The 23,006-nt window shown below is 47.8% G+C and overlaps 4 protein-coding genes across 4 annotated transcripts; 2 read left to right on the top strand and 2 right to left on the bottom strand.

Annotated features, from left to right (window-relative positions):
- The first annotated feature begins 15,233 nt into the window (after positions 1-15,233).
- Positions 15,234-16,484, top strand: LOC125515801 (uncharacterized). Its single transcript, XM_048681305.2, has one exon. It carries the CDS (start codon positions 15,327-15,329, stop codon positions 16,113-16,115), a length of 789 nt encoding a protein of 262 aa, XP_048537262.2. The 5' UTR covers positions 15,234-15,326; the 3' UTR covers positions 16,116-16,484.
- Positions 16,485-17,100: 616 nt separating this feature from the next.
- LOC147964026 (uncharacterized) lies at positions 17,101-18,648 on the bottom strand. The gene has a single exon (XM_087526660.1). It carries the CDS (start codon positions 17,708-17,710, stop codon positions 17,153-17,155), a length of 558 nt encoding a protein of 185 aa, XP_087382786.1. The 5' UTR covers positions 17,711-18,648; the 3' UTR covers positions 17,101-17,152.
- On the bottom strand, positions 17,804-18,310 carry LOC125516549 (uncharacterized). Its single transcript, XM_048681954.2, has one exon. It carries the CDS (start codon positions 18,308-18,310, stop codon positions 17,804-17,806), a length of 507 nt encoding a protein of 168 aa, XP_048537911.2.
- Positions 18,649-20,323: 1,675 nt separating the features above from the next.
- LOC147964025 (uncharacterized) lies at positions 20,324-20,908 on the top strand. Its single transcript, XM_087529799.1, has one exon. The coding sequence runs from the start codon at positions 20,324-20,326 to the stop codon at positions 20,906-20,908; it is 585 nt and encodes a 194-aa protein (XP_087385925.1).
- The last annotated feature ends 2,098 nt before the right edge of the window (positions 20,909-23,006 follow it).

Genomic DNA, 23,006 nt, shown 5'->3' with positions numbered 1-23,006 from the left:
GGGGCGGTTTCTGTTGGTGGCCGCTTGATCGGTCTGTTTTGGTGGCCAGTCGATCGATCGGGGTAGGTGGCCTTCCTTTTCTGTTTCACGGGGGACAGGGGGTTTCCCTTTCAGCCGGCCGCTCAGTTGCACTAGTGGGCAGCCGGTCGCCCACTAGACGCGTCCAATCTATAAATAGCAATTACCTAGTGTATGTCTTTTTTGTCAGTTAGTGGATGTTTTTGTTAGCATTAAATGTGTACAGCAAATGCGTACAGACTAGTCTGTGAAACACATTTATTTTCGTCTCTTAAATTTTTAAAAAGTTATATATTTTAAACCACACGTTGGAATTCAAATCCATTTTCACCTTTGGATTCATCGCGACGAGATCTTCGAAACTAGGTCCCGCATGGGTATGTTTTGATGAATTTTTTTATGCCAAGTTTGGTGCTATATGGTGCAACTAAAGTACTGCATTGTGCATATAGAATACATTGCCACGCTAACTGAGTATATGTGTGTGTACTAGTCCTGTCAACTAAATATCAATGCGTGTGCAACTAGTGTCCTGCCAACTAAACATCAATGTGTGTGCAACTAGACTATATTACAAGCCAACTAAGCATACGTGTGTGCAACTAGTCTTCCTGTTAACTAAACATCAATATGTGTGCAACTAGACTACGTTACAAGTCAACTAAACATCAATGTGTGTGCAACTAGACTATATTACAAGCTATGACAATTCATATGCGACTATGCGGACCAGATTGTGCAACTCTGTGGCCATGCATGTGCCAACTAGAACTACTATGTGTGCAACTACAATTACTGTAGATGCAGCTCCAGAAAACTGGGTTTGGAAAAAAATGTACCATACAATACTAAACTTGCACAAAGCAGTACTGAAGTTGCACAATATAGCGCCAAAGTTGGCATCAAAAAAATTTCGTCGAAACATACTCATAGGAGATCTAGTTTCAAAGATCTCGTCGCAAAGAATTCAACAGTGAAGACGGATCTGAATTTCAACACGTGGTTTGAAAGATATGACTTTTTAAAAATTCGGAAAACCAAAATAATTGTACGTGAAGCTGTTTCTTTTAAATTAGACTAATCAGTGTGAACACATTAAATACTGATAACGACATGCACTAACAGACAAAAATACAACTCATGCATGACAAAAAAGTTCGGCCGCTCGTTCTCTCCTGTTAGCGTGCGGCTACTTTTTAGATTTTGGGTCGAACATAATGCGAATCGATAGATCGATCGAACGCTCGTGGAGGTAAGGAACATGTGAGTCCCGAGAACAAAACCGGCGCTCGTGCGGCATGATCCACACCTGTCAGACCGCCGTAGCTACTCCGGCCGGCCTCAGAGGCAGACTGGCCCGAGGAGTGATGAGTGCCGGAGAGCCAGTAACAAGATAGATGGCGCACAATGGGAGGTCGACTCCGACGAGCGATGGACACGATCACAAGTGCAAGGGCACATCGACTCCTCCCGTGGGAACACCACTCCCGTCCGACGGATGGTGGCCCCTTGTTGTTGATGCTCCAGCTAGCTATAGTCACACGAAAAATATCCACAAGTGCCTGACCTGGGCAAGGCCGCAACCCGGAGGCCACAAGTAGCAACAAAACCATCAACAACGAGGGCTACGGGTGATGGGTGACAACTAGGTGAGTTGTTCTCGATAATTTGTAGACAAATTGTGCAATTACTTGATGATTGTGCACGACTTCAATTATGCTACTCCTTTTTTCCATCTATATAGGGCCTAATGCGTTTTTTGAGGCTAACTTTAACCAAATATTAGAGCAATAATATATGACATGCAACTTACACAAAGCACATCGTTAAATTCGTGTGTGAAAGGAGCTTTCAATGATATAATTTTCACATTATGCATGTCATATACTATTAATCTTGTCAATAGTCAAAGGCGGTCTTAAAAAACGCATTAGGCCCTATATAGATGGAAGGAGGGAGTAGCTGAAATTTCAGAATTGAGTAGTTCTTTTATTGAAACTAGAGTAAACGTTAGTGTGTGTGTGTGTGTCGCACATGACGATTATCCAAATATCTGATATTTGTGATGTTTGGTACACCAAATTAAACTTTAGTTTGAGGATATCACTTATGGTTAGTGTTTCGGTTTGCTGGGGATTTTGAGATCAATCGAAAATCAGACGATTAATCGATTTTATCGATCGACTATTGATTGGTCGGTTTTTGCTTATTATTCCCATATTCCAAGCACTAATAAGGTAATTTTGATTGGTTGGTTTTTGCTTATTATTCCCATATTCCAAGCACTAATAAGGTAGAAATAGAATTTACCATCAGTGCATTGTAATCCATTAAATAGGACAACACTATATCAATACATAACTACATATTCCATATAAACAATATAAGTCAATGACAGGTAAATAGGACAACACCACAACACATGTCCCATCGAACGGGGGATGAAGTGTGATGTGCGACAGTATACTGAAGGGGAGGCCCTGTTTTGGAGTTTCTGACAATAGGACCGGTCCGATTAATCGCTAGATTCCTGATTAATCGCTTGTCGGAGCGGTAAATCGGCCCAAATGATAAATAGCAAAGATAAGGTATAATCTTAGCAGTCGCCTAGCGATAAGCGATAAATCGAATGATAAATCGATGAATCAGACGATATTTTGAACAATGCTTTACGGTGTGCACATGCTTTAACGATTCTCCAGCTCCGCCACTGCCGAGAATGAAGTTTGTCCGAGTCCAAGGAGAATGGCAGGATGTTGAACGAGCTCATGGCCAAGCCCACAGGCAAGGAGGTGAAGATGCCGCCGACTCGGCCTAGCACCAATGGCGACGAGGCCGGACCCTCCGGTGGGTGGGTGTGAGGTGGGAGGCGGTTGGAGGGGGGGGGTTGATCCCTATCTCATCTGACACAGACGACTTCAACGGGTACTGCGCCCATGGCGATGATGAGAAGTAGTTTAATTTTGTGTAGTTGTGCTATTAGTGATGAACTGTATAATTATGCTATGTATGATGTGCAATATTTATATAATTATGCAGTCAAGTATTTTAAATTTGTGTTTGAAATTATTTTTTGTGTAATTTTTCTAGGGAGTTAAGTTGTTAGAGTTCAACTACGAACCGTTTTTTTACTTCTCAAATTTGAAGGGTTAGGTTTGAAGAGGCATTTGAGGGCAAATCCAAAGAGGGTCGCCAATTCAGACACACCAAACATCTGCGGACACCGATTGGAGAGTCGACCATCCAACCCTATGCACCAAATATCCGCCCTTGTTTTTCTATACCCAAGCACTCAAAATAATTATAGAAATAACACATTTCATCCATAAACAACATGTACAATGGTTCAAATATAAATATTACAATCCAAATATGAAGTTTTAAAATAAAATAGTTCAAATTTAAATTAAAGTTAGTACGGTATATGTTCTAGTTGTCCCCTTGAAGCGCCCATAGTTTCAATCAGTTCATTCGGAAGATGCTCATGAGTTCCTCAATACCGAATATGTTGATTCATTTGGATGAAATCCTGAAACGTCGCAGGTTATGTGTGTTGGAAATATGCCCTAGAGGCAATAATAAATTAGTTATTATTATATTTCCTTGTTCATGATAATCGTTTATTATCCATGCTAGAATTGTATTGATAGGAAACTCAGATACATGTGTGGATACATAGACAACACCATGTCCCTAGTAAGCCTCTAGTTGACTGGCTCGTTGATCAATAAATGGTTACGGTTTCCTGACCATGAACATTGGATGTCATTGATTACGGGATCACATCATTAGGAGAATGATGTGATGGACAAGACCCAATCCTAAGCATAGCACTAGATCGTGTAGTTCGTATGCTAAAGCTTTTCTAATGTCAAGTATCATTTCCTTAGACCATGAGATTGTGCAACTCCCGGATACCGTAGGAGTGCTTTGGGTGTGCCAAACGTCACAACGTAACTGGGTGGCTATAAAGGTACACTACGGGTATCTCCAAAAGTGTCTGTTGGGTTGGCACGAATCGAGACTGGGATTTGTCACTCCGTGTGACGGAGAGGTATCTCTGGGCCCACTCGGTAGGACATCATCATAATGTGCACAATGTGATCAAGGAGTTGATCACGGGATGATGTGTTACGGAACGAGTAAAGAGACTTGCCGGTAACGAGATTGAACAAGGTATCGGGATACTGACGATCGAATCTCGGGCAAGTATCGTACCGCTAGACAAAGGGAATTGTATACGAGATTGATTAAGTCCTTGACATCGTGGTTCATCCGATGAGATCATCGTGGAACATGTGGGAGCCAACATGGGTATCCAGATCCCGCTGTTGGTTATTGACCGGAGAGTCATCTCGGTCATGTCTGCATGTCTCCCGAACCCGTAGGGTCTACACACTTAAGGTTCGGTGACGCTAGGGTTATAGAGATATTAGTATGCGGTAACCTGAAAGTTGTTCGGAGTCCCGGATGAGATCCCGTACGTCATGAGGAGTTCCGGAATGGTCCGGAGGTAAAGAATTATATATAGGAAGTGCTATTTCGGCTATCGGGACAAGTTTCGGGGTCACCGGTATTGTACCGGGACCACCGGAGGGGTCCCGGGGGTCCACCGGGTGGGGCCACCTGCCCCGGGGGTCCACATGGGCTATAGGGGGTGCGCCTTGGCCTACATGGGCCAAGGGCACCAGCCCCAAGAGGCCCATGCGCCAAGAGAAGAGGGGAAAGGAAGAGTCCTAAAGGGGGAAGGCACCTCCGAGGTGCCTTGGGGAGGATGGACTCCTCCCCCCTTGGCCGCACCCTTCCTTGGAGGAAGGGGCAAGGCTGCGCCCTCCCCCTCTCCCTTGGCCCTATATATAGTGGGGGAAGGGAGGGCAGCACAAAACCCCAAGCCCTGGCGCCTCCCTCTCCCTCCCATGACACACCTTCCTCCTCCCGCAGTGCTTGGCGAAGCCCTGTTGGAATCCCGCTACTTCCACCACCACGCCGTCGTGTTGCTGGATCTCCATCAACCTCTCCTTTCCCCTTGATGGATCAAGAAGGAGGAGACGTCGCTGCTCCGTACGTGAGTTGAACGCGGAGGTGCCGTCCGTTCGGCGCTAGGATCATCGGTGATTTGGATCACGACGAGTACGACTCCATCAACCCCGTTCTCTTGAACGCTTCCGCGCGCGATCTACAAGGGTATGTAGATCCACTCCTCCCTCGTTGCTAGATGACTCCATAGATTGATCTTGGTGACACGTAGGAAAATTTTGAATTATTGCTACGTTCCCTAACAGTGGCATCATGAGCTGGGTCTATGCGTAGTTTCTATGCACGAGTAGAACACAAAGTAGTTGTGGGCGTTGATTTTGTCAATTTACTTGCCGTTACTAGTATTATCTTGATTCGGCGGCATCGTGGGATGAAGCGGCCCGTACCGACCTTACACGTACTCTTACGTGAGACTGGTTCCACCGACTGACATGCACTAGTTGCATAAGGTGGCTAGCGGGTGTCTGTCTCTCCCACTTTAGTCGGATCGGATTCAATGAAAAGGGTCCTTATGAAGGGTAAATAGCAATTGGCATATCATGTTGTGGTTTTTGCGTAGGTAAGAAACGTTCTTGCTAGAAACCCATAGCAGCCACGTAAAACATGCAAACAACAATTAGAGGACGTCTAACTTGTTTTTGCAGGGTATGCTATGTGATGTGATATGGCCAAAAGGATGTGATGAATGATATATGTGATGTATGACATTGATCATGTTCTTGTAATAGGAATCACGACTTGCATGTCGATGAGTATGACAACCGGCAGGAGCCATAGGAGTTGTCTTAATTTATTTATGACCTGCGTGTCAACATAAACATCATGTAATTACTTTACTTTATTGCTAACCGTTAGCTATAGTAGTAGAAGTAATAGTTGGGAGACAACTTCATGAAGACACGATGATGGAGATCATGATGATGGAGATCATGGTGTCATGCCGGTGACGATGATGATCATGGAGCCCAGAAGATGGAGATCAAAAGGAGCAATATGATATTGGCCATATCATGTCACTATTTGATTGCATGTGATGTTTATCATGTTTTTGCATCTTGTTTACTTAGAATGACGGTAGTAAATAAGATGATCCCTCATAATAATTTCAAGAAAGTGTTCCCCCTAACTGTGCACCATTGCGACAGTTCGTTGTTTCGAAGCACCACGTGATGATCGGGTGTGATAGATTCTAACGTTCACATACAACGGGTGTAAGACAGATTTACACACGCGAAACACTTAGGTTGACTTGACGAGCCTAGCATGTGTACAGATATGGCCTCGGAACACAGAAGACCGAAAGGTCGAGCATGAGTCGTATGGTAGATACGATCAGCATGAAGATGTTCACCGATGTTGACTAGTCCGTCTCACGTGATGATCGGACACGGCCTAGTGGACTCGGATCATGCAATCACTTAGATGACTAGAGGGATGTCTATCTGAGTGGGAGTTCATAAGATGAACTTAATTATCCTGAACATAGTCAAAAGGTCTTCGCAAATTATGTCGTAGCTCGCGCTTCAGTTCTACTGTTTAGATATGTTCCTAAAGAAAATTTAGTTGAAAGTTGATAGTAGTAATTATGCGGACTAGGTCCGTAAACTGAGGTTTGTCCTCATTGCTTCATAGAAGGCTTATGTCCTTAATGCACCGCTCAGTGTGCTGAACCTCGAACGTTGTCTGTGGATGTTGCGAACATCTGACATACACGTTTTGATAACTACATGATAGTTCAGTTAAACGGTTTAGAGTTGAGGCACCGAAGACGTTTTGAAATGTCGCGAGACATATGAGATGTTTCGAGGGCTGAAATTGGGATTTCAGGCTCATGCCCACGTCAAGAGGTATAAGACCTCCGACGATTTTCTTAGCCTGCAAACTAAGGGAGAAAAGCTCAATTGTTGAGCTTGTGCTCAGATTGTCTGAGTACAACAATCATTTGAAACGAGTGGGAGTTGATCTTCCAGATGAGATAGTGATGTTTCTCCGAAGTCATTACCACCAAGCTGCTAGAGCTTCGTGATGAACTATATCAGGGACATATATGATGATCCTTGAGAAATTCGCGATGTTTGACACCACAAAAGTAGAAATCAGGAAGGAGCATCAATTGTTGATGGTTGGTGAAACCACTAGTTTCAAGAAGGGCAAGGGCACGAAGGGATACTTCATGAAACGGCAATTCAGCTGCTGCTCTAGTGAAGAAACCCAAGGTTGAACCCAAACCCGAGACTAAGTGCTTCTGTAATAAGGGGAACAGCCACTGGAGCAGAATTACCCTAGATACTTGGTAGATAAGAAGGCTGGCAAGGTCGATAGAAGTATATTGGATATACATTGTGTTGATGTGTACTTTACTAGTACTCCTAGTAGCACCAAGGTATTAGATACCGGTTCAGTTGCTAAGTGTTAGTAACTCGAAATAAAAGCTACGGAATAAACGGAGACTAGCTAAAGGTGAGCTGACGATATGTGTTGGAAGTGTTTCCAATGTTGATATGATCAAGCATCGCACGCTCCCTCTACCATCGAGATTGGTGTTAAACCTAAATAATCGTTATTTGGTGTTTGCGTTGAGTATAGACGTGATTGGATTATGTCTATCGCAATACGTTTATTCATTTAAGGAGAATAATGGTTACTCTGTTTATTTGAATAATACCTTCAATGGTCTTGCACCTAAAATGAATGGTTTATTGAATCTCGATCGTAGTGATACACATGTTCATGCCAAAAGATAGTAATGATAGTACCACCTACTTGTGGCACTGCCACGTAAGTTATATCGGTATAAAACGCATGAGGAAGCTCCATGTTGATGGATCTTTGGGCTCACTCGTTTTTGAAAAGTTTGAGACATGCAAACCATGTCTATTGGTGTATATGCATGAAGAAACTCCATGCAAATGGACCGTTTGGACTCACTTGATTTTGAATCACTTGAGACATGCAAATCATACCACATGGGCAAGATGACTGAAAGCCTCATTTTCAGTAAAATGGAACCAGAAAGCAACTTGTTGGAAGTAATACATTTTGATGTGTGCAGTCCAATGAGTGCTGAGGCGTGTAGTGGATATCGTTATGTTCTTACTTCACAGATGATTTAAGTAGATGTTGAGTATATTTACTTGATGAATCACGAGTCTGAATTATTGAAAGGTTCAAGTAATTTCAGGGTGAAGTTGAAAGATCGTCGTGACAAGAGGATAAAATATCTATGATATGATCATAGAGATGAATATCTGAATTACGAGTTTGGCACAGAATTAAGACATTGTGGAAATTGTTTCACAACTAATACAGCCTGGAACACCATAGTGTGATGGTGTGTCCGAACATCATAACTGCACCCTATTGGATATGATGCATACCATGATGTCTCTTATCGAATTACCACAATAGTTTATGGGTTAGGCATTAGAGACAACCACATTCACTTTAAAAGGGGCACCACGTAATTCCGATGAGATGACACCGTATGAACTATGGTTTAGAGAAACCTAAGCTGTCATTTCTTAAAAGGTTTGGGGCTGCGACGCTTATGTGAAAAAAGTTTCAGGCTGATAAGCTCGAACCCAAAGCGGATAAATGCATCTTCATAGGACACCCAAAATAGTTGGGTATACCTCCTGTCTCAGATTCGAAAGCAATAAGGGATTGTTTCTAGAATCGGGTCCTTTCTCGAGGAAAAGTTTCTCTCGAAAGAATTGAGTGGGAGGATGGTGGAGACTTGATGAGGTTATTGAACCGTTACTTCAACTAGTGTATAGCAGGGCACAAAGAGTTGTTCCTGTGGCACCTACACCAATTGAAGTGGAAGCTTATGATATTGATCATGAGACTTCGGATCAAGTCACTCCCAAACCTCGTGGGATGACAAGGATGCGTACTACTTCAGAGTGGTACGTAATCCTGTCTTGGAAGTCATGTTGCTAGACAACAATGAGCCTACGAGCTATGGAGAAGCGATGGTGGGCCCGGATTCCAAAATGGCTCGAGGCCATATAATCTGAGAGAGGATCCATATATGAAAACAAAGTGTAGACTTTGGAAGAACTACTTGATGGTCATAAGGCTGTTAGGTACATATGGATTTTAAAAGGAAGACAGACAATGATGGTAAGTATCACCATTAAGAAAGCTCGACTTGTCGTTAAGATGTTTTCCAACAAGTTCAAGGAGTTGACTACGATGAGACTTTCTCACTCGTAGCGATACTAAGAGTCTGTTGGAATTATATTAGCGATTACTGCATTATTTATGAAATCTTGCAGATAGGATGTCAAAACATTGTTTCCTCGACGATTTTCTTGAGGAAAGGTTGTATGTGATACAACCGGAAGGTTTTGTCAATCCTGAAAGATGCTAATAAGTATGCAAAGCTCCAGCAATCCTTCTAAGGACTGGAGTAAGCATCTCGGAGTTGGAATGTACGCTTTGATGAGATGATCAAAGATTTTGGGTTTATACAAAGTTTATGAGAAACTTGTATTTCCAAAAAGGTGAGTGGGAGCACTATAGAATTTCTGATGAGTATATGTTGTTGACATATTATGGATCAGAAATGATGTAGAATTTCTGGAAAGCATATATGGTTATTTGGAAAGTGTTTTTCAATGAAAAGCCTGGATTAAGTTGCTTGAACATTGAGCATCAAGATCTATAAGGATAGATCAAAACGCTTAATGGTACTTTCAAATGAGCACATACCTTGACATGATCTTAAAGGTGTTCAAGATGGATCAGTCAAAGAAGGAGTTCTTGCCTGAGTTGTAAGGTATGAATTTAAGACTTAAAGCTCGACCACGGCAGAATAGAGAGAAAGGACGAAGGTCGTCCCCTATGCTTAAGACATAGGCTCTACAGTATGCTAAGCTGTGTACCGCACCTGAAATGTGCCTTGCCATGAGTCAGTCAAGGGGTACAAGAGTGATCTAAGAATGGATCACAGGACAGTGGTCAAAGTTATCCTTAGTAACTAGTGGACTAAGGAATTTTCTTGATTATGGAGGTGGTAAAAGAGTTCGTCGTAAAGGGTTACGCCGATGCAAACTTTGACACTAATCCAGATTATTCTGAGTAGTAAACTGGATTCGTATAGTAAAACAGTTATTTGGAATAGCTCCAAATAGAGCGTGGTAGCTGCATCTAGGAGATGACATAGAGATTTGCGAAGTACACACGGATCTGAATGTTGCAGACCCGTTGACTAAAACCTCTCTCACAAGCATAACATGATCAAACCCAGAACTCATTGAGTGTTAATCACATAGTGATGTGAACTAGATTATTGACTCTAGTAAACTCTTTGGATGTTGGTCACATGGCGATGTGACCCGTGAGTGTTAATCACATGGCGATGTGAACTAGATTATTGACTCTAGTGCAAGTGGGAGACTGTTGGAAATATGCCCTAGAGGCAATAATAAATTAGTTATTATTATATTTCCTTGTTCATGATAATCGTTTATTATCCATGCTAGAATTGTATTGATAGGAAACTCAGATACATGTGTGGATACATAGACAACACCATGTCCCTAGTAAGCCTCTAGTTGACTGGCTCGTTGATCAATAGATGGTTACGGTTTCCTGACCATGGACATTGGATGTCATTGATAACGAGATCACATCATTAGGAGAATGATGTGATGGACAAGACCCAATCGTAAGCATAGCACTAGATCGTGTAGTTCGTATGCTAAAGCTTTTCTAATGTCAAGTATCATTTCCTTAGACCATGAGATTGTGCAACTCCTGGATACCGTAGGAGTGCTTTGGGTGTGCCAAACGTCACAACGTAACTGGGTGGCTATAAAGGTACACTACGGGTATCTCCGAAAGTGTCTGTTGGGTTGGCACGAATCGAGACTGGGATTTGTCACTCCGTGTGACGGAGAGGTATCTCTGGGCCCACTCGGTAGGACATCATCATAATGTGCACAATGTGATCAAGGAGTTGATCACGGGATGATGTGTTACGAAACGAGTAAAGAGACTTGCCGGTAACGAGATTGAACAAGGTATCGGGATACCGACGATCGAATCTCGGGCAAGTATCGTACCGCTAGACAAAGGGAATTGTATACGGGATTGATTAAGTCCTTGACATCGTGGTTCATCCGATGAGATCATCGTGGAACATGTGGGAGCCAACATGGGTATCCAGATCCCGCTGTTGGTTATTCACCGGAGAGTCATCTCGGTCATGTCTGCATGTCTCCCGAACCCGTGGGGTCTACACACTTAAGGTTCGGTGACGCTAGGGTTATAGAGATATTAGTATGCGGTAACCCGAAAGTTGTTCGGAGTCCCGGATGAGATCCCGGACGTCACGAGGAGTTCCGGAATGGTCCGGAGGTAAAGAATTATATATAGGAAGTGCTATTTCGGCTATCGGGACAAGTTTCGGGGTCATCGGTATTGTACCGGGACCACCGAAAGGGTCCCGGGGGTCCACCGGGTGGGGCCACCTGCCCCGGGGGGCCACATGGGCTGTAGGGGGTGCGCCTTGGCCTACATGGGCCAAGGGCACCAGCCCCAAGAGGCCCATGCGCCAAGAGAAGAGGGGAAAGGAAGAGTCCTAAAGGGGGAAGGCACCTCCGAGGTGCCTTGGGGAGGATGGACTCCTCCCCCCCTTGGCCGCACCCTTCCTTGGAGGAAGGGGCAAGGCTGCACCCTCCCCCTCTCCCTTGGCCCTATATATAGTGGGGGAAGGGAGGGCAGCACAAAACCCCAAGCCCTGGCGCCTCCCTCTCCCTCCCATGACACACCTCCCTCCTCCCGCAGTGCTTGGCGAAGCCCTGTTGGAATCCCGCTACTTCCACCACCACGCTGTCGTGTTGCTGGATCTCCATCAACCTATCCTTTCCCCTTGCTGGATCAAGAAGGAGGAGACGTCGCTGCTCCATACGTGTGTTGAACGCGGAGGTGCCGTCCGTTCGGCGCTAGGATCATCGGTGATTTGGATCACGACGAGTACGACTCCATCAACCCCGTTCTCTTGAACGCTTCCGCGCGCGATCTACAAGGGTATGTAGATCCACTCCTCCCTCGTTGCTAGATGACTCCATAGATTGATCTTGGTGACACGTAGGAAAATTTTGAATTATTGCTACGTTCCCCAACAATGTGTTGGAAGTTGGGTAGGATTACACATGTGCTCAAAATACAAACGATTGCGAACCGCCTCACCTTAATCCTCCATGAGCATGTTGTGCATGACCACACAAGTTGCCATCACCTCCCGTAACTTCTCTTAATTTCATAATTTTGCAGGTCCCCGAAGAACTATAAAACGGGTTTGAAGCACTTCAAATGCCCTCTTCATATCCTTTCTAGCTCCTTTCTGTCTTTGGAAAAAGTGAGATATTTTCTGACCCCTTGGCTCAGAGATGGTTTTGAAGAAGGTCCCCATGGAGGATAGATTCCATCATAAAGATAGTAGTCCATCTTGAATTCATGAACCATTGATGGTATAGTTGCACGGAGGAGTCTGACCCGCACTTACCCAAGCAAACAATGGAGACCGTTAAAGAATGTTGATGTCATTATGTGGGTCATGTCAAAGAAAGAGTTACAAATCCAGAGGTCTTGTGATGTGACTGCTTCAAGAATGATGGTTGGCTTCTCACAATGCACCTGATAAAGCCCATGTTGATCATATGGGTAATTCTTCCATTTCCGCGCATGTAATACAGGGATCCGAGCGTACCTGGCCACCCTCTTGCTTTTAGTGGTGCTAGGAGCTGTCGGATTTTGGATTCCGGCAGACCCTTGAGGTTCGAACACTGGGGTGCGCGCGGAGATCTCTCCCCTACCGATCTATGTCTAATCTCATCGCGTGATCTAAGCTGGAAACAACGAACAACATGAGGGACACGAGGTTTATACTGGTTCGGGCCACCGTTGTGGTGTAATACCCTACTCCAGTGCGTGGTGTGGTGGATTGCCTCAGGGGGCTGATGATGGACAGTATAAAGGAAGAACAACCTTGCGAGAGGTGTTTTTGAGCTGGTGCGATGAACTGCTTGGGTGAGTTCGGTTGCCTCTCTCTCTCTCTGCTAGGGTTCTACCAGATCTCTCGATGTTTTTCTACTCTGTGGTGGCTAGCTCTATTTATAGAGGCCCTGGGCCTCTCCCCAAATAATGAGCGGGAAGGGCGCCAACAATTGGCCATTTTGAAGGGGAACATGTAGTACAAGTTATCCTGACCAAAGGTGGTCTTCGGCTGCCAAAAGTACTGGTGATGACGTCGTCTTGGGCTCCACGGTGACCTCCGTCCTGCCGCTCTGCTGGTCTTGGTCTCGTTGCACCGGAATGGTAACCTTTGCCCGATGCCTTGGCCTGTGCTTGCCCCCTTTGCACCAAAGGGGAAACAAGGACACTGCGTAGGCCGGCGCCCGCCTGGTCTCGATCGTCATGGCTTGCGTCACGGGTTCCTCGCGAGGTACCCCTGCCTTGGTCTCTCCGCCTTCTCGCGAGCCTGCTTGATGAGGTTGCCTCTGAGGAAGCTTTCTGTCGTCCGCCCCTCAAGGTTTGGCCCCTCGCGAGGGTCTTGAGCTTGAGCTGATGAGATGGGCCGCGCCGGGCCCCCACTTGAGCCACGCCGCAGGCCGCAGGCAGACAAGTCTGGGGACCCCCGTTTCCATAACGCCGACAGGAGCCTTCTGGCATCTGCGACAATTGGTTCTGTCAAGTACTCCAGTCCAAACACCTTGACAACCACAAATAGAAAATTCTGACATTTGCTTCGAGGCCGTCGGATCTGGGAGGTAGCGAATGCAGAGAAGGAATGAGGATGGAGTGAGGAAAACAAAGGGTCTGGGTGGGGCTTTAGAGTCTTCCCCAATTTCGTTTACAGATCGTCTGGAAAAAAAAAGATAAATTTGAGCTAAGCGGAGCTAGCTCGCCAGATTTTGTTGAACATAGCTCAGGTAAATGGTATATAAACTGCAATACACATAAAAAACATTAAATAAGTGCTAAAAAGACAAGAACAAAGGACCTCAATAACTGGTGAACGTTCGTTGAGAAGGGTTGGCATTTGCAGACGGATTTCATGGTTGTTTTAGTTATAGAGGGATGACAACTTCTTTAGAATAGTGTGCCAGTCTCTTACAGAGAACATTATTATTTTCTTTTGAAAACTGCCACCGTTCAATCTGGATCAAACGGCCATGAGGGGAGTGTGTCAGTAGAGCTGCCAGAAACTTGATGTTCGCCTTATATCATTAACGAAAACAAAATGACGTGTCAGATTGTGAATAGCACCAATACGGCAATACGTTACTGTTTACATCCAAGCTATGAATTTGGCAATGTTCACAGTTTGACTGATGTACATCGTTTTACTATGAAGGTACGTATCATATACTCCTACTTATTTTGTTTTAAGCTTTCCTTTCCGGTTTCACCACCTATCCAGATTAGAACATGACAGAAAAAAGCAAGAAACGGTGAACCGATCAATTCGAAGCACCCCCCCGCCGCTTTGCACGGGCTAACAGAAGTTGGCACCGAGCAAAAGCAAAAGCAAAAGCAATTCTTGATTTTGACGCAAGTAGGGGGGGGTCTGAACTGTCTTCCATGTATCCCCTTTTCTGCTCACCCCTGATCCGATGAGGCGCCAAAGCGGATTCCACTTGTCCACGCCGTGTTGATCCTCGGCCGTCGGCTGCGCGCAAGGTGCTTCGGAATTCGGCTTCCAGAACGTGATTTTGGACTGTGTAGTATTGTAGTGTAGCGCACCTCGCATGGTGGCCCCGTCTAGAAGCGTGATGGATGGGTCATGGGTGGATACGGGAGGGAAGTTCCTGGGCTGTTCGTGGCAAACGGGGGAGCGTGAATAATCCACGCCTGCGCGAAAAGAAACGGGAAGAATCCAAGCGGGGATGCCGTTGAGGCGCAGCAGCCGGCCTCAGGCCCAAGGAGAACGATCGACGACCACGGGCGGGCGTAGTAAAAGACCGCGTCGCTGTCGGGGCCGCGGCCCGCGCGCCCACGCCACCGGTGCCGTGGCCCCGCGTGCCGCGCCCGTGCGTGGCCAGCACCAGCGGCTTCGCGTCCAAGCAACACGCCTCGGCCTCGCTTTCCCTTGCTCCTCACGCCCGCCCACGCCCCCGGACGCGTCGCCCCTCCCCACGCGCATTCGCCTCTCCTTTATAAACGCGGGCCACGCCGCCCGCCACACACCAGTCACGCTCACACGGTTTCCTCTCTCTTTGCCGCCACCACAGCTCCAGCTCCAGCAGCTAGCCACAGCAATGGCGCGCCTGGCGACCATCCTCAGCTTCGGGGACCGCGCCGAGGAGGGCGCGGACGCCATCCCGGAGCCGCAGGAGGACTACCAGGGAGAACACGACGACGACGACGACGACGCGGCGTCGTATGCCAGCGGCGACAGCTTCGAGTTCGCGTTCGCGCGGCCGCTGGCGCCGGCGGGCGGGGAGGCGCTGGCGGACGACCTCTTCGCGCACGGCCGCATGCTCCCGGCCTACCCGGTCTTCCACCGCCGCCAGGCCCGAGACGACGACGACGCGGCCACCTCCGCGACGGCGCCGCCCTCGCCGGACACGTACTGCGCGTGGGCGCCGCGGTCGGCGCCGGGGTCGCCCGCGCGCGAGCCGGCGGCGGCCTTCCCCAAGAGCGCGTCCACGGGCACGGGCGAGGCCGCGCGCCGGTTCCGCCTGCGCGACATCCTCGGCTCCGGCGGCCGCTCCCACAGCGACGGCAAGGAGAAGTTCCTCTTCCTGCAGCCCACCCCCGCCACCAAGCCCAAGTCAAAGACGAGCGCATTGTCCACCCCGTCGGCGCCGGCCGCCAAGAAGACACAGGCGCAGCAGAAGCAGGGCAAGAAGAAGGCCACCGCCCCGACGGAGATGGACATGGCCACCGCGCACAGGCTCTTCTACAGCAAGCCCGGCGCCGCGGCCGGCCCCGGCGGCGAGAGGACGACGACGACGACGAAAACGTCGTACCTGCCCTACCGGCCGGCCATCGTCGGCTTCTTCGCCACCGCGCACGCGCTGCGCCCCAAGCACCACCCGTACTAGCCGTCCCATCCCGTCCCCTGCTCCGCTGCCGCCACGATGAATCAAATCAGATTAAATTAGTTGGTTAATTCGTTCTTTTGTCAGAATCCACGCCCCCGAAAAAAAGAGATTCGGTCAAATCGCCGGTTCGTGTTGGTGTGTAAATATAAAATCGCGTGCTTTCTTGACCCTGAAGTCGTCAATTTCCAGCTACTGCACGCGCCCTATAGTTTACTGCCAACTGTGAATCCATCTGCTCTGTCATGTAAATTAGTCAGCTAATTCACCCGAGGCCACCAGTTTGGTGTAGATTAGTCATCAGTTAATACTTAAGAGTTGGTGAGTTTGGATAATCTACTGCTGGCAGTAAAAGAAATTGACCTTTCTGGACTCTGAACTCGTCAAATTCGCCGCTGCATCTCCGTGTCAACTCTGCATGCGTCCGTCCGAGCTGATCCTGTCTCGCAGATTACCGCAGTTTCTTATTCCCGGACCAGTACAAGTTGGTGGGTTTGGATAATCTAGTAGGAGTACTGAAAATTCCTAGCATTCTTGGTTGGAAACAGCCATGGATTGACCGATCCATCGACCGCTCTGGGTCAAAGGATTTGAGTTTGAGCTTGGGGAAGGAGATCCCGTTGGAAGTTGGTGGCTGCTTGAGAGGAAATGTTCCACGGGTTGCACGAGGGGAGCTGCCGGGGGAGCTGGCAGGTGGACCCGACCACGGCCAGGCTTCGTATCTCTGCTTTGCTGCGAACAAGTTTCGTTGGAGCTGGGTTCAGGCCAACTCCATCGCGCGACCCCAAACGGACGTCCGTTTTGTCCGGTTTTTGTTTTTTTTGGTAGAGATTTGGGGTCGTGTCCGGCCCTGTTCTGGGATGCGGTGGCCGTGCGCCCAGCGCGCGGCCGCATCCTTTTGCCCCATCTTATTCGTCAGTGGCAAGAACTGGCCAAATTTGCATTAAAACTAGTTTCGAACCCAAATATTTGTCTGAAAATTAAAAGTTTTACAACCCAATTGAAATTGTCTTGACTGAACATAAAATAGACAAATACATCTATTGGTTGCCAACGTGCTCCCACACATGCTCAACTAAGTCATTTTGAAGATTCACACGAGTGTGCCAATCACGCATCTCACGGTGGAATTGAACAAACTGTTCAAATGTGGCCGGGTCTTGGTGCAGGGGCTCAATATTTTCACCTCGATAATCAAATCCTTGGTCGAAGATACTCTCATCACGCTCGTCCTCGACGATCATGTTGTGCATGATCACACAAGCAGTCATCACCTCCCAAAGCTTCCCTTCATCCCATGACAGTGCAGGGTTTCGAACGATACCCCACCGGGTTTGAAGCACACCAAAAGCACGTTCCACATCCTTTCTAACACTCTCTTGCATTTGGGCAAATCTCTTTCTCTTCTCACTTTGGGGTTTCGAGATTGTCTTCACAAAAGTTGACCACTGAGGATATATACCATCTGCTAGATAGTATCCCTTGTTGTAATAGTGGCCGTTGATCTCAAAGTTGACAGGTGGGGAGTGGCCTTCTGCAAGCCTCGCGAAGACTGGAGAACGCTGCAGCACGTTGATATCATTGTGAGAACCTGCCATGCCGAAGAAAGAATGCCATATCCAAAGATCTTGTGATGCCACCGTTTCTAATATGACAGTGCACCCGTTAACATGCCCCTTGTACTGGCCCTGTCAAGCAAATGGACAGTTCTTCCACTCCCAGTGCATACAATCTATGCTGCCAAGCATACCTGGAAATCCTCTAGCTGCGTTGGTCGCCAACAATCTCTCTGTATCAGCGGCAGTTGGCTGCCTCAAGTACTCTGGCCCAAAGACCTCGATCACAGCCTGGCAAAACTTGTACATTGACATTAGACATGTTGTCTCACTCATACGCACATACTCATCGACCAGATCGCCTGGAATTCCATATGCAAGCATGCGGATGGCCGCGGTGCATTTCTGGTACGAGAAGAATCCAAGCTTGCCAAGGGCATCCGTCTTACACTCGAAGTATGGGTCATGAGCAACCACTCCCTCTCGGATACGATTGAACAAATGCCTTGCCATACGAAAACGGCGACGGGATTTATCTGGCCTGAAGAGCGGGGTGTTGGCAAAGTAATCTGCATAGAGCAGGGCGTGGCCTCTCTCCCTATCGCGGTTCAGGTCGGGAGCACGGCCAGGGACTGACCCCATGTACCGAGGAAGCTGCCGTTGAATATGGTCGTGAACGACCAGTGCAGCCACCGCAAGATTGTCATCATCCGATGACGAATCGTCCGATGAACAAATGAAGTGATGGAAGAAAAACTCGTCTCCACTGTCCATACCTTTGTTGGAAAAAAGTCGAACACCTTGCGGTCGTGGTGGCGAAGAGGCCGCGATGATCACCTCGACGCAGCAGGGTGGTTGCCGGCCGGCTACAGGCCGCTCTGGAGCTCTCGTCGGAATCTGCCTCGGCCGCCGTGGTACGTCGCCGGCAGTCGTGTCCGCTCTGCCACCGGCAAGGACGGCCACGGCCAAACCTCCTCCGATCGACGAACAAAACTACGGCGGAAGCGCGGGCGTGGTGGCGGCCATGTCGACAAGTGGTTTGGTATGGACGGCGGGGGGGGGGGGGGGGGGGAGGGGGCTGCGCGGTGAGGAGGCGGCCGAAGAATAGCGGCGGCGCCGGCGGCGGGGCGGGGCGGGGAGAGAGGGTGAAGCGTTGGGAGCGGAGGGACTGCTAGTGTCCCCGACAGGCGGGCCAGGGGAGGACAAGCGCGCGCGTCCCGCCCGTCCGCGCGCTGTCCGTTTCACTCCAAAACCGGCGCAAGTTTGGGCTGGGGATGGGTCGAAAGCGGACACAACGCGAACAAAAGTCCGTTTGCTCCCACGCGCTGGACCGTCTTTTTTGTCCCTTTTATCTCAAACGGACGGGGGCGGACAGGATAGGGTCGCGCGGTGGAATTGGCCTCACACCGTACGTATGCGCGTGCTGGTTCTTTCCGTTTGTGTGCACGAGCATCTGTCTGTCTATAAAAACGAGGTCAAGCTTCGTTGTGAACGTGCACTTGTTTATCAACGGTGTTGATTATTGAGGAGCGCGGGAAAAGGCAAGTTTTTCATGTTGTTCTTGTGGAACGTGATGCTTTTCCGGATTTGGGAGCCCCGAGAGGGTAGATGATTGGGGAGTCGGAATCGGCGGGGCTGGTTTGCTAATTCGTGCACGGGGGACTAGGCTGGAATTGTCGTTGCACAGCTGTGAGCCTGTGATTATAATCTAGCGTGATAATATCAATTTTTTTTTGCGGGTAGCGTGATAATATCATTGTTAGAAAAGGAAAAGGGCCTAGATATCCACCACACGTGTCTCATATAATCGAAATGTTCTTTCATTTAGTGAGAGATGATGTTCCGTCGATAGCAAGATGTGGACAAGTGTATGTAAACATCTAGTACATCTGTATTGTACAGTATTTCTAAAGAAAAAAAGAGCTACCAGCGGCATTTGCTTCAAGCTGGCCAAACACATGCGCTCCGCACCACTCTGATGCGTCAGCTAGCAGGCAATTCCTCCATCCAGCTCCATTAATTCCTCTGAAATTTGAGCCTAAATTTGGTTTAAAAAATTATTATATGCTAAAACAAACATATATCATTGGATTCGTACTTTAAAGAAGCGTTCAATGATCAAAACTTTAAGTTAACATGCTCATAATAGCATCTCCGGTCGCACCCCCAACAAGCCCCCAAGACGCCATTATTTCCGCCGGCGCAACAAAAATCCCCCAGGACGCCGAATTCTGCTGGTTAGGACCATTTTTGGCCCGGCGATCCCAGGCCGAACCTAGCGCACTGGGGGGCACCTGGTGCTCCGGCGGAAGGAGAAGTGGCGTGTGGACCATCACTGTCAGGCGGGAAACACCTTTTCCCGCCCAGATTCGACCAACATGTGGCAGAACGCCACTTCCCCTTTCGCCGCCATGCTGATATCGGTGCCACCCACCTGCCCACAGCCGCTGCTCCGCCACTAGAAAGGCCATTCCCCCGCCGAAAAGAGAGGGTTTCGCCGTGGCAGCCTCCATCCCGCTCCTGGGCGAGCTTTCTAGGACTCCGCCCACGCAGGCAAGGATGCCGGCGGCTACCCGCCCACCACGCCCACGAGGTGTTCGGCTATTTGCCTGTTCGGCAATGGGCTCCGACGACTAGGAGGCGTTAGCGGCTCTGATGGAGGAGGAAGCCGAGGCCGACACCGACGACGAAGAGCACCTCATGATCCTCGCCACTCTGGTCGGCCTATTCGCGAACAAGGCAAAGCCGCGGCGATGTGGCTCAGCGCCGGGCCGTCGCAAGAGAAAGTGGAAGCATAGAATGGAGGGCTATTGCTTGCTCTACGCCGACTACTTTGCCGGCGCTCCACTGCACAGCGAGAAAGTATTTCGGTACCGTTATCGGATAAGCCGGAAGCTCTTCCTCAAGATTGTGAATGCCATCCGGGAGTTCGACAACTATTTCATTTGCAAGAAGGATTGCACCGGCACATTTGGGTTCTCCTCACTCCAGAAGTGCACGACAGCTATGAGGATGCTTGCATACGGAGCTCTCGGTGATATACATGAAGACTATGGACGCATGTTTGAGTCCACCATCATTGAGTGTTTGTACAAGTTCTGTAGGGTAGTGGTGGAAGTGTTTGGACCACAATACTTGCGATCACCCAGTGCTGAAGATACTGCTCGGATCCTAGCACAAAATGAAGCAAGAGAATTTTCTGGGATGCTTGGAAGCATCGACTGCATACATTGGACATGAAAAAACCGTCCATTTGCTTGGCAGGGGATGTACAAAGGAGCTTGCAGTGTGGTACTAGAGAAGGTGGCTACACAAGACCTCTGAATTTGGCACTCCTTATTTGGTATGCCAGGAAGGCAGGAATTCACAATGACATCAACGTGCTGCAGTGTTCGAATGTCTTTGCCAAGCTTGTTGAAGGTCATACTCCTCCAGTGAACTACGAGGTCAATGGGCGCCACTACATCAAGGGATACTACCTAGAAGATGGCTATCCAAGATGGTGCACATTTGTAAGACTATCTCAAACCATGTGCCACGAGGCAAGAACTCCTACTTTGCTAAGTGTCAGGAGGCTTGCAAGAAGGATGTCGAGCGGGTATTTGGTGTGCTCCAATCTCGATTTATTGTTGTCCGGTACTCCACTCTGACCTGGTTGAAATCTTAGATGTGGGAGGTGATGAATTGTTGTATTATCTTGCACAACATGATCATTGAGGGCAAGGAGGAAGAGCCAGTGTTTGACACTGAACCATATTTTAGGCAGTTTCCTCTTGCAACTGTTGATCACCAGGTACCGGCAACATGGGCTGCCTTGCTCAACATGCGTCAGGAGATCCGAGATCCACAAGTGCATCAAGAACTGCAGCACGATCTGGTGGAGCACCTATGAAGGCTCACAGACAACACCCAGTTCGATGTGTTTTAATTTGTGTTCGAATTATGAGCTTGCTTCGTTGAACTATTTGATTTGTATTGATTTCTGTGATGAACTATGTGATAACAATTAGTTTTATTGAATTTTTGCCGAAATGCGATGAATTGGACCGAATTTGAGTTGGAACTCAACGGCTGGGGGGTGAGGGCGAACTTGGGGGAAGGTTGGGAACCGGAGCCCCCCACGCTGGAAATATCACCGGTAATCCCCCAAGAGGCGCTATTTTACGCCTAAAAAAAGTCCTTGAAAGGCTGAACGGCTGGAGATGCTTTAAAAGTCCAGAGCATTCCTATATAAACCCGGACGGAGAAATTAGTAATAAATAGGCCTTACCGTCTACCGCATTTGCTCTACCTCTGCCTAGCAAATGTCGCCTCCTCATCCCTTCTTGAGAGTTGGCAACATTGGTGGTTGACCTGACCACAGGGTTGCACGAGAAATTCAGGGAGCCATGGCCTGAGCCTGACCAGGCTGGGAAGAAGTTTCGGTAGAGTTGGGGCCGCTTGTTTCACACCGTATACGCGTGCTTGTTCTTTCCGTCCCTGTGCACCAGCAGCATATACAATGAGGTCAACGATAGAAAGGTCGTTTTGCGAACGTGTACTACTTGTCGTAGTATATTTATGAGTGGTACCTATATGGGGGAGCATGTGTTTAAGCCGTTTCCAGTGGCGCCTTTCTTCTAGACTATACTAGAACGTGGTACTTTCCGGAATCAGGAACGAGAGTACGTAGCTTTGGTTACCTACCCCGTGAGTGTGGTTTGGCTTTCTCTTCGATGTGCCATGCTATTGCTTTCATGACCTCCCTTCCCATGCAACTTGTTTTCTTAAGGGGAGCCTAAGTATAGTTAGCTTATTTTGACCCTTGACAAAATATTGTTTTGGTGAAAGCCTTGGAAACTTGTGTTATTTTATGCAACAACTTTGCTTCTTAATAAAGTTCTAACCAAGAGGCTGGATGTTTTTTTACTCCTGATGAGAGTTGGTGTTCATGGATCTTGTAAGCGCGGCGAAAAAAATGCACATATGTTTCTTTAGGGCAAATATCAAAGAGACATGAATGTCTTTAATAATAGAACTTGACATTAAGTTTTTATGTGAGGTTTTTTTTTGAAGATAGATCGGGGGAAAAGCACAGGACGACGTAGAATGTGGAAGATGCCTGACCTTTGGAAGGGGTCTGAGCATTCCTCACTTTGTACGATTTCCCATGCACGCGCGTTACTTGTGTGTGTGTTTTCCGTATTTCAGGCGAGTTTGTTCTTGCTTTCTCTGCTGTCTCATCTGCCATGAGTTCAGGTCAACGTCAGTTCGATCATGAGCCCAAGGGATTGTGCGTGCGTGCGCATCATTACTGATAGCATTGACACTTGCTTGTTTTTGTGTTGCGATGAATTGT

This window comes from Triticum urartu, chromosome 6A (genome assembly GCF_056163025.1).
Source record: "Triticum urartu cultivar PI428250 chromosome 6A, HENAU_Tu73, whole genome shotgun sequence".
Lineage (NCBI taxonomy): Eukaryota > Viridiplantae > Streptophyta > Magnoliopsida > Poales > Poaceae > Triticum > Triticum urartu.
Note: the sequence above shows the minus strand (reverse complement) of the source record. Positions and strands in the feature narration are given on the sequence as shown.

Bases quoted from the DNA above. Each gene is read 5' to 3' on its own strand.
- LOC125515801 (XM_048681305.2), top strand. From the start codon at position 15,327: ATGGCGCGCCTGGCGACCATCCTCAGCTTCGGGGACCGCGCCGAGGAG.
- LOC147964026 (XM_087526660.1), bottom strand. From the start codon at position 17,710: ATGGCAGGTTCTCACAATGATATCAACGTGCTGCAGCGTTCTCCAGTC.
- LOC125516549 (XM_048681954.2), bottom strand. From the start codon at position 18,310: ATGGGGTCAGTCCCTGGCCGTGCTCCCGACCTGAACCGCGATAGGGAG.
- LOC147964025 (XM_087529799.1), top strand. From the start codon at position 20,324: ATGGAGGAGGAAGCCGAGGCCGACACCGACGACGAAGAGCACCTCATG.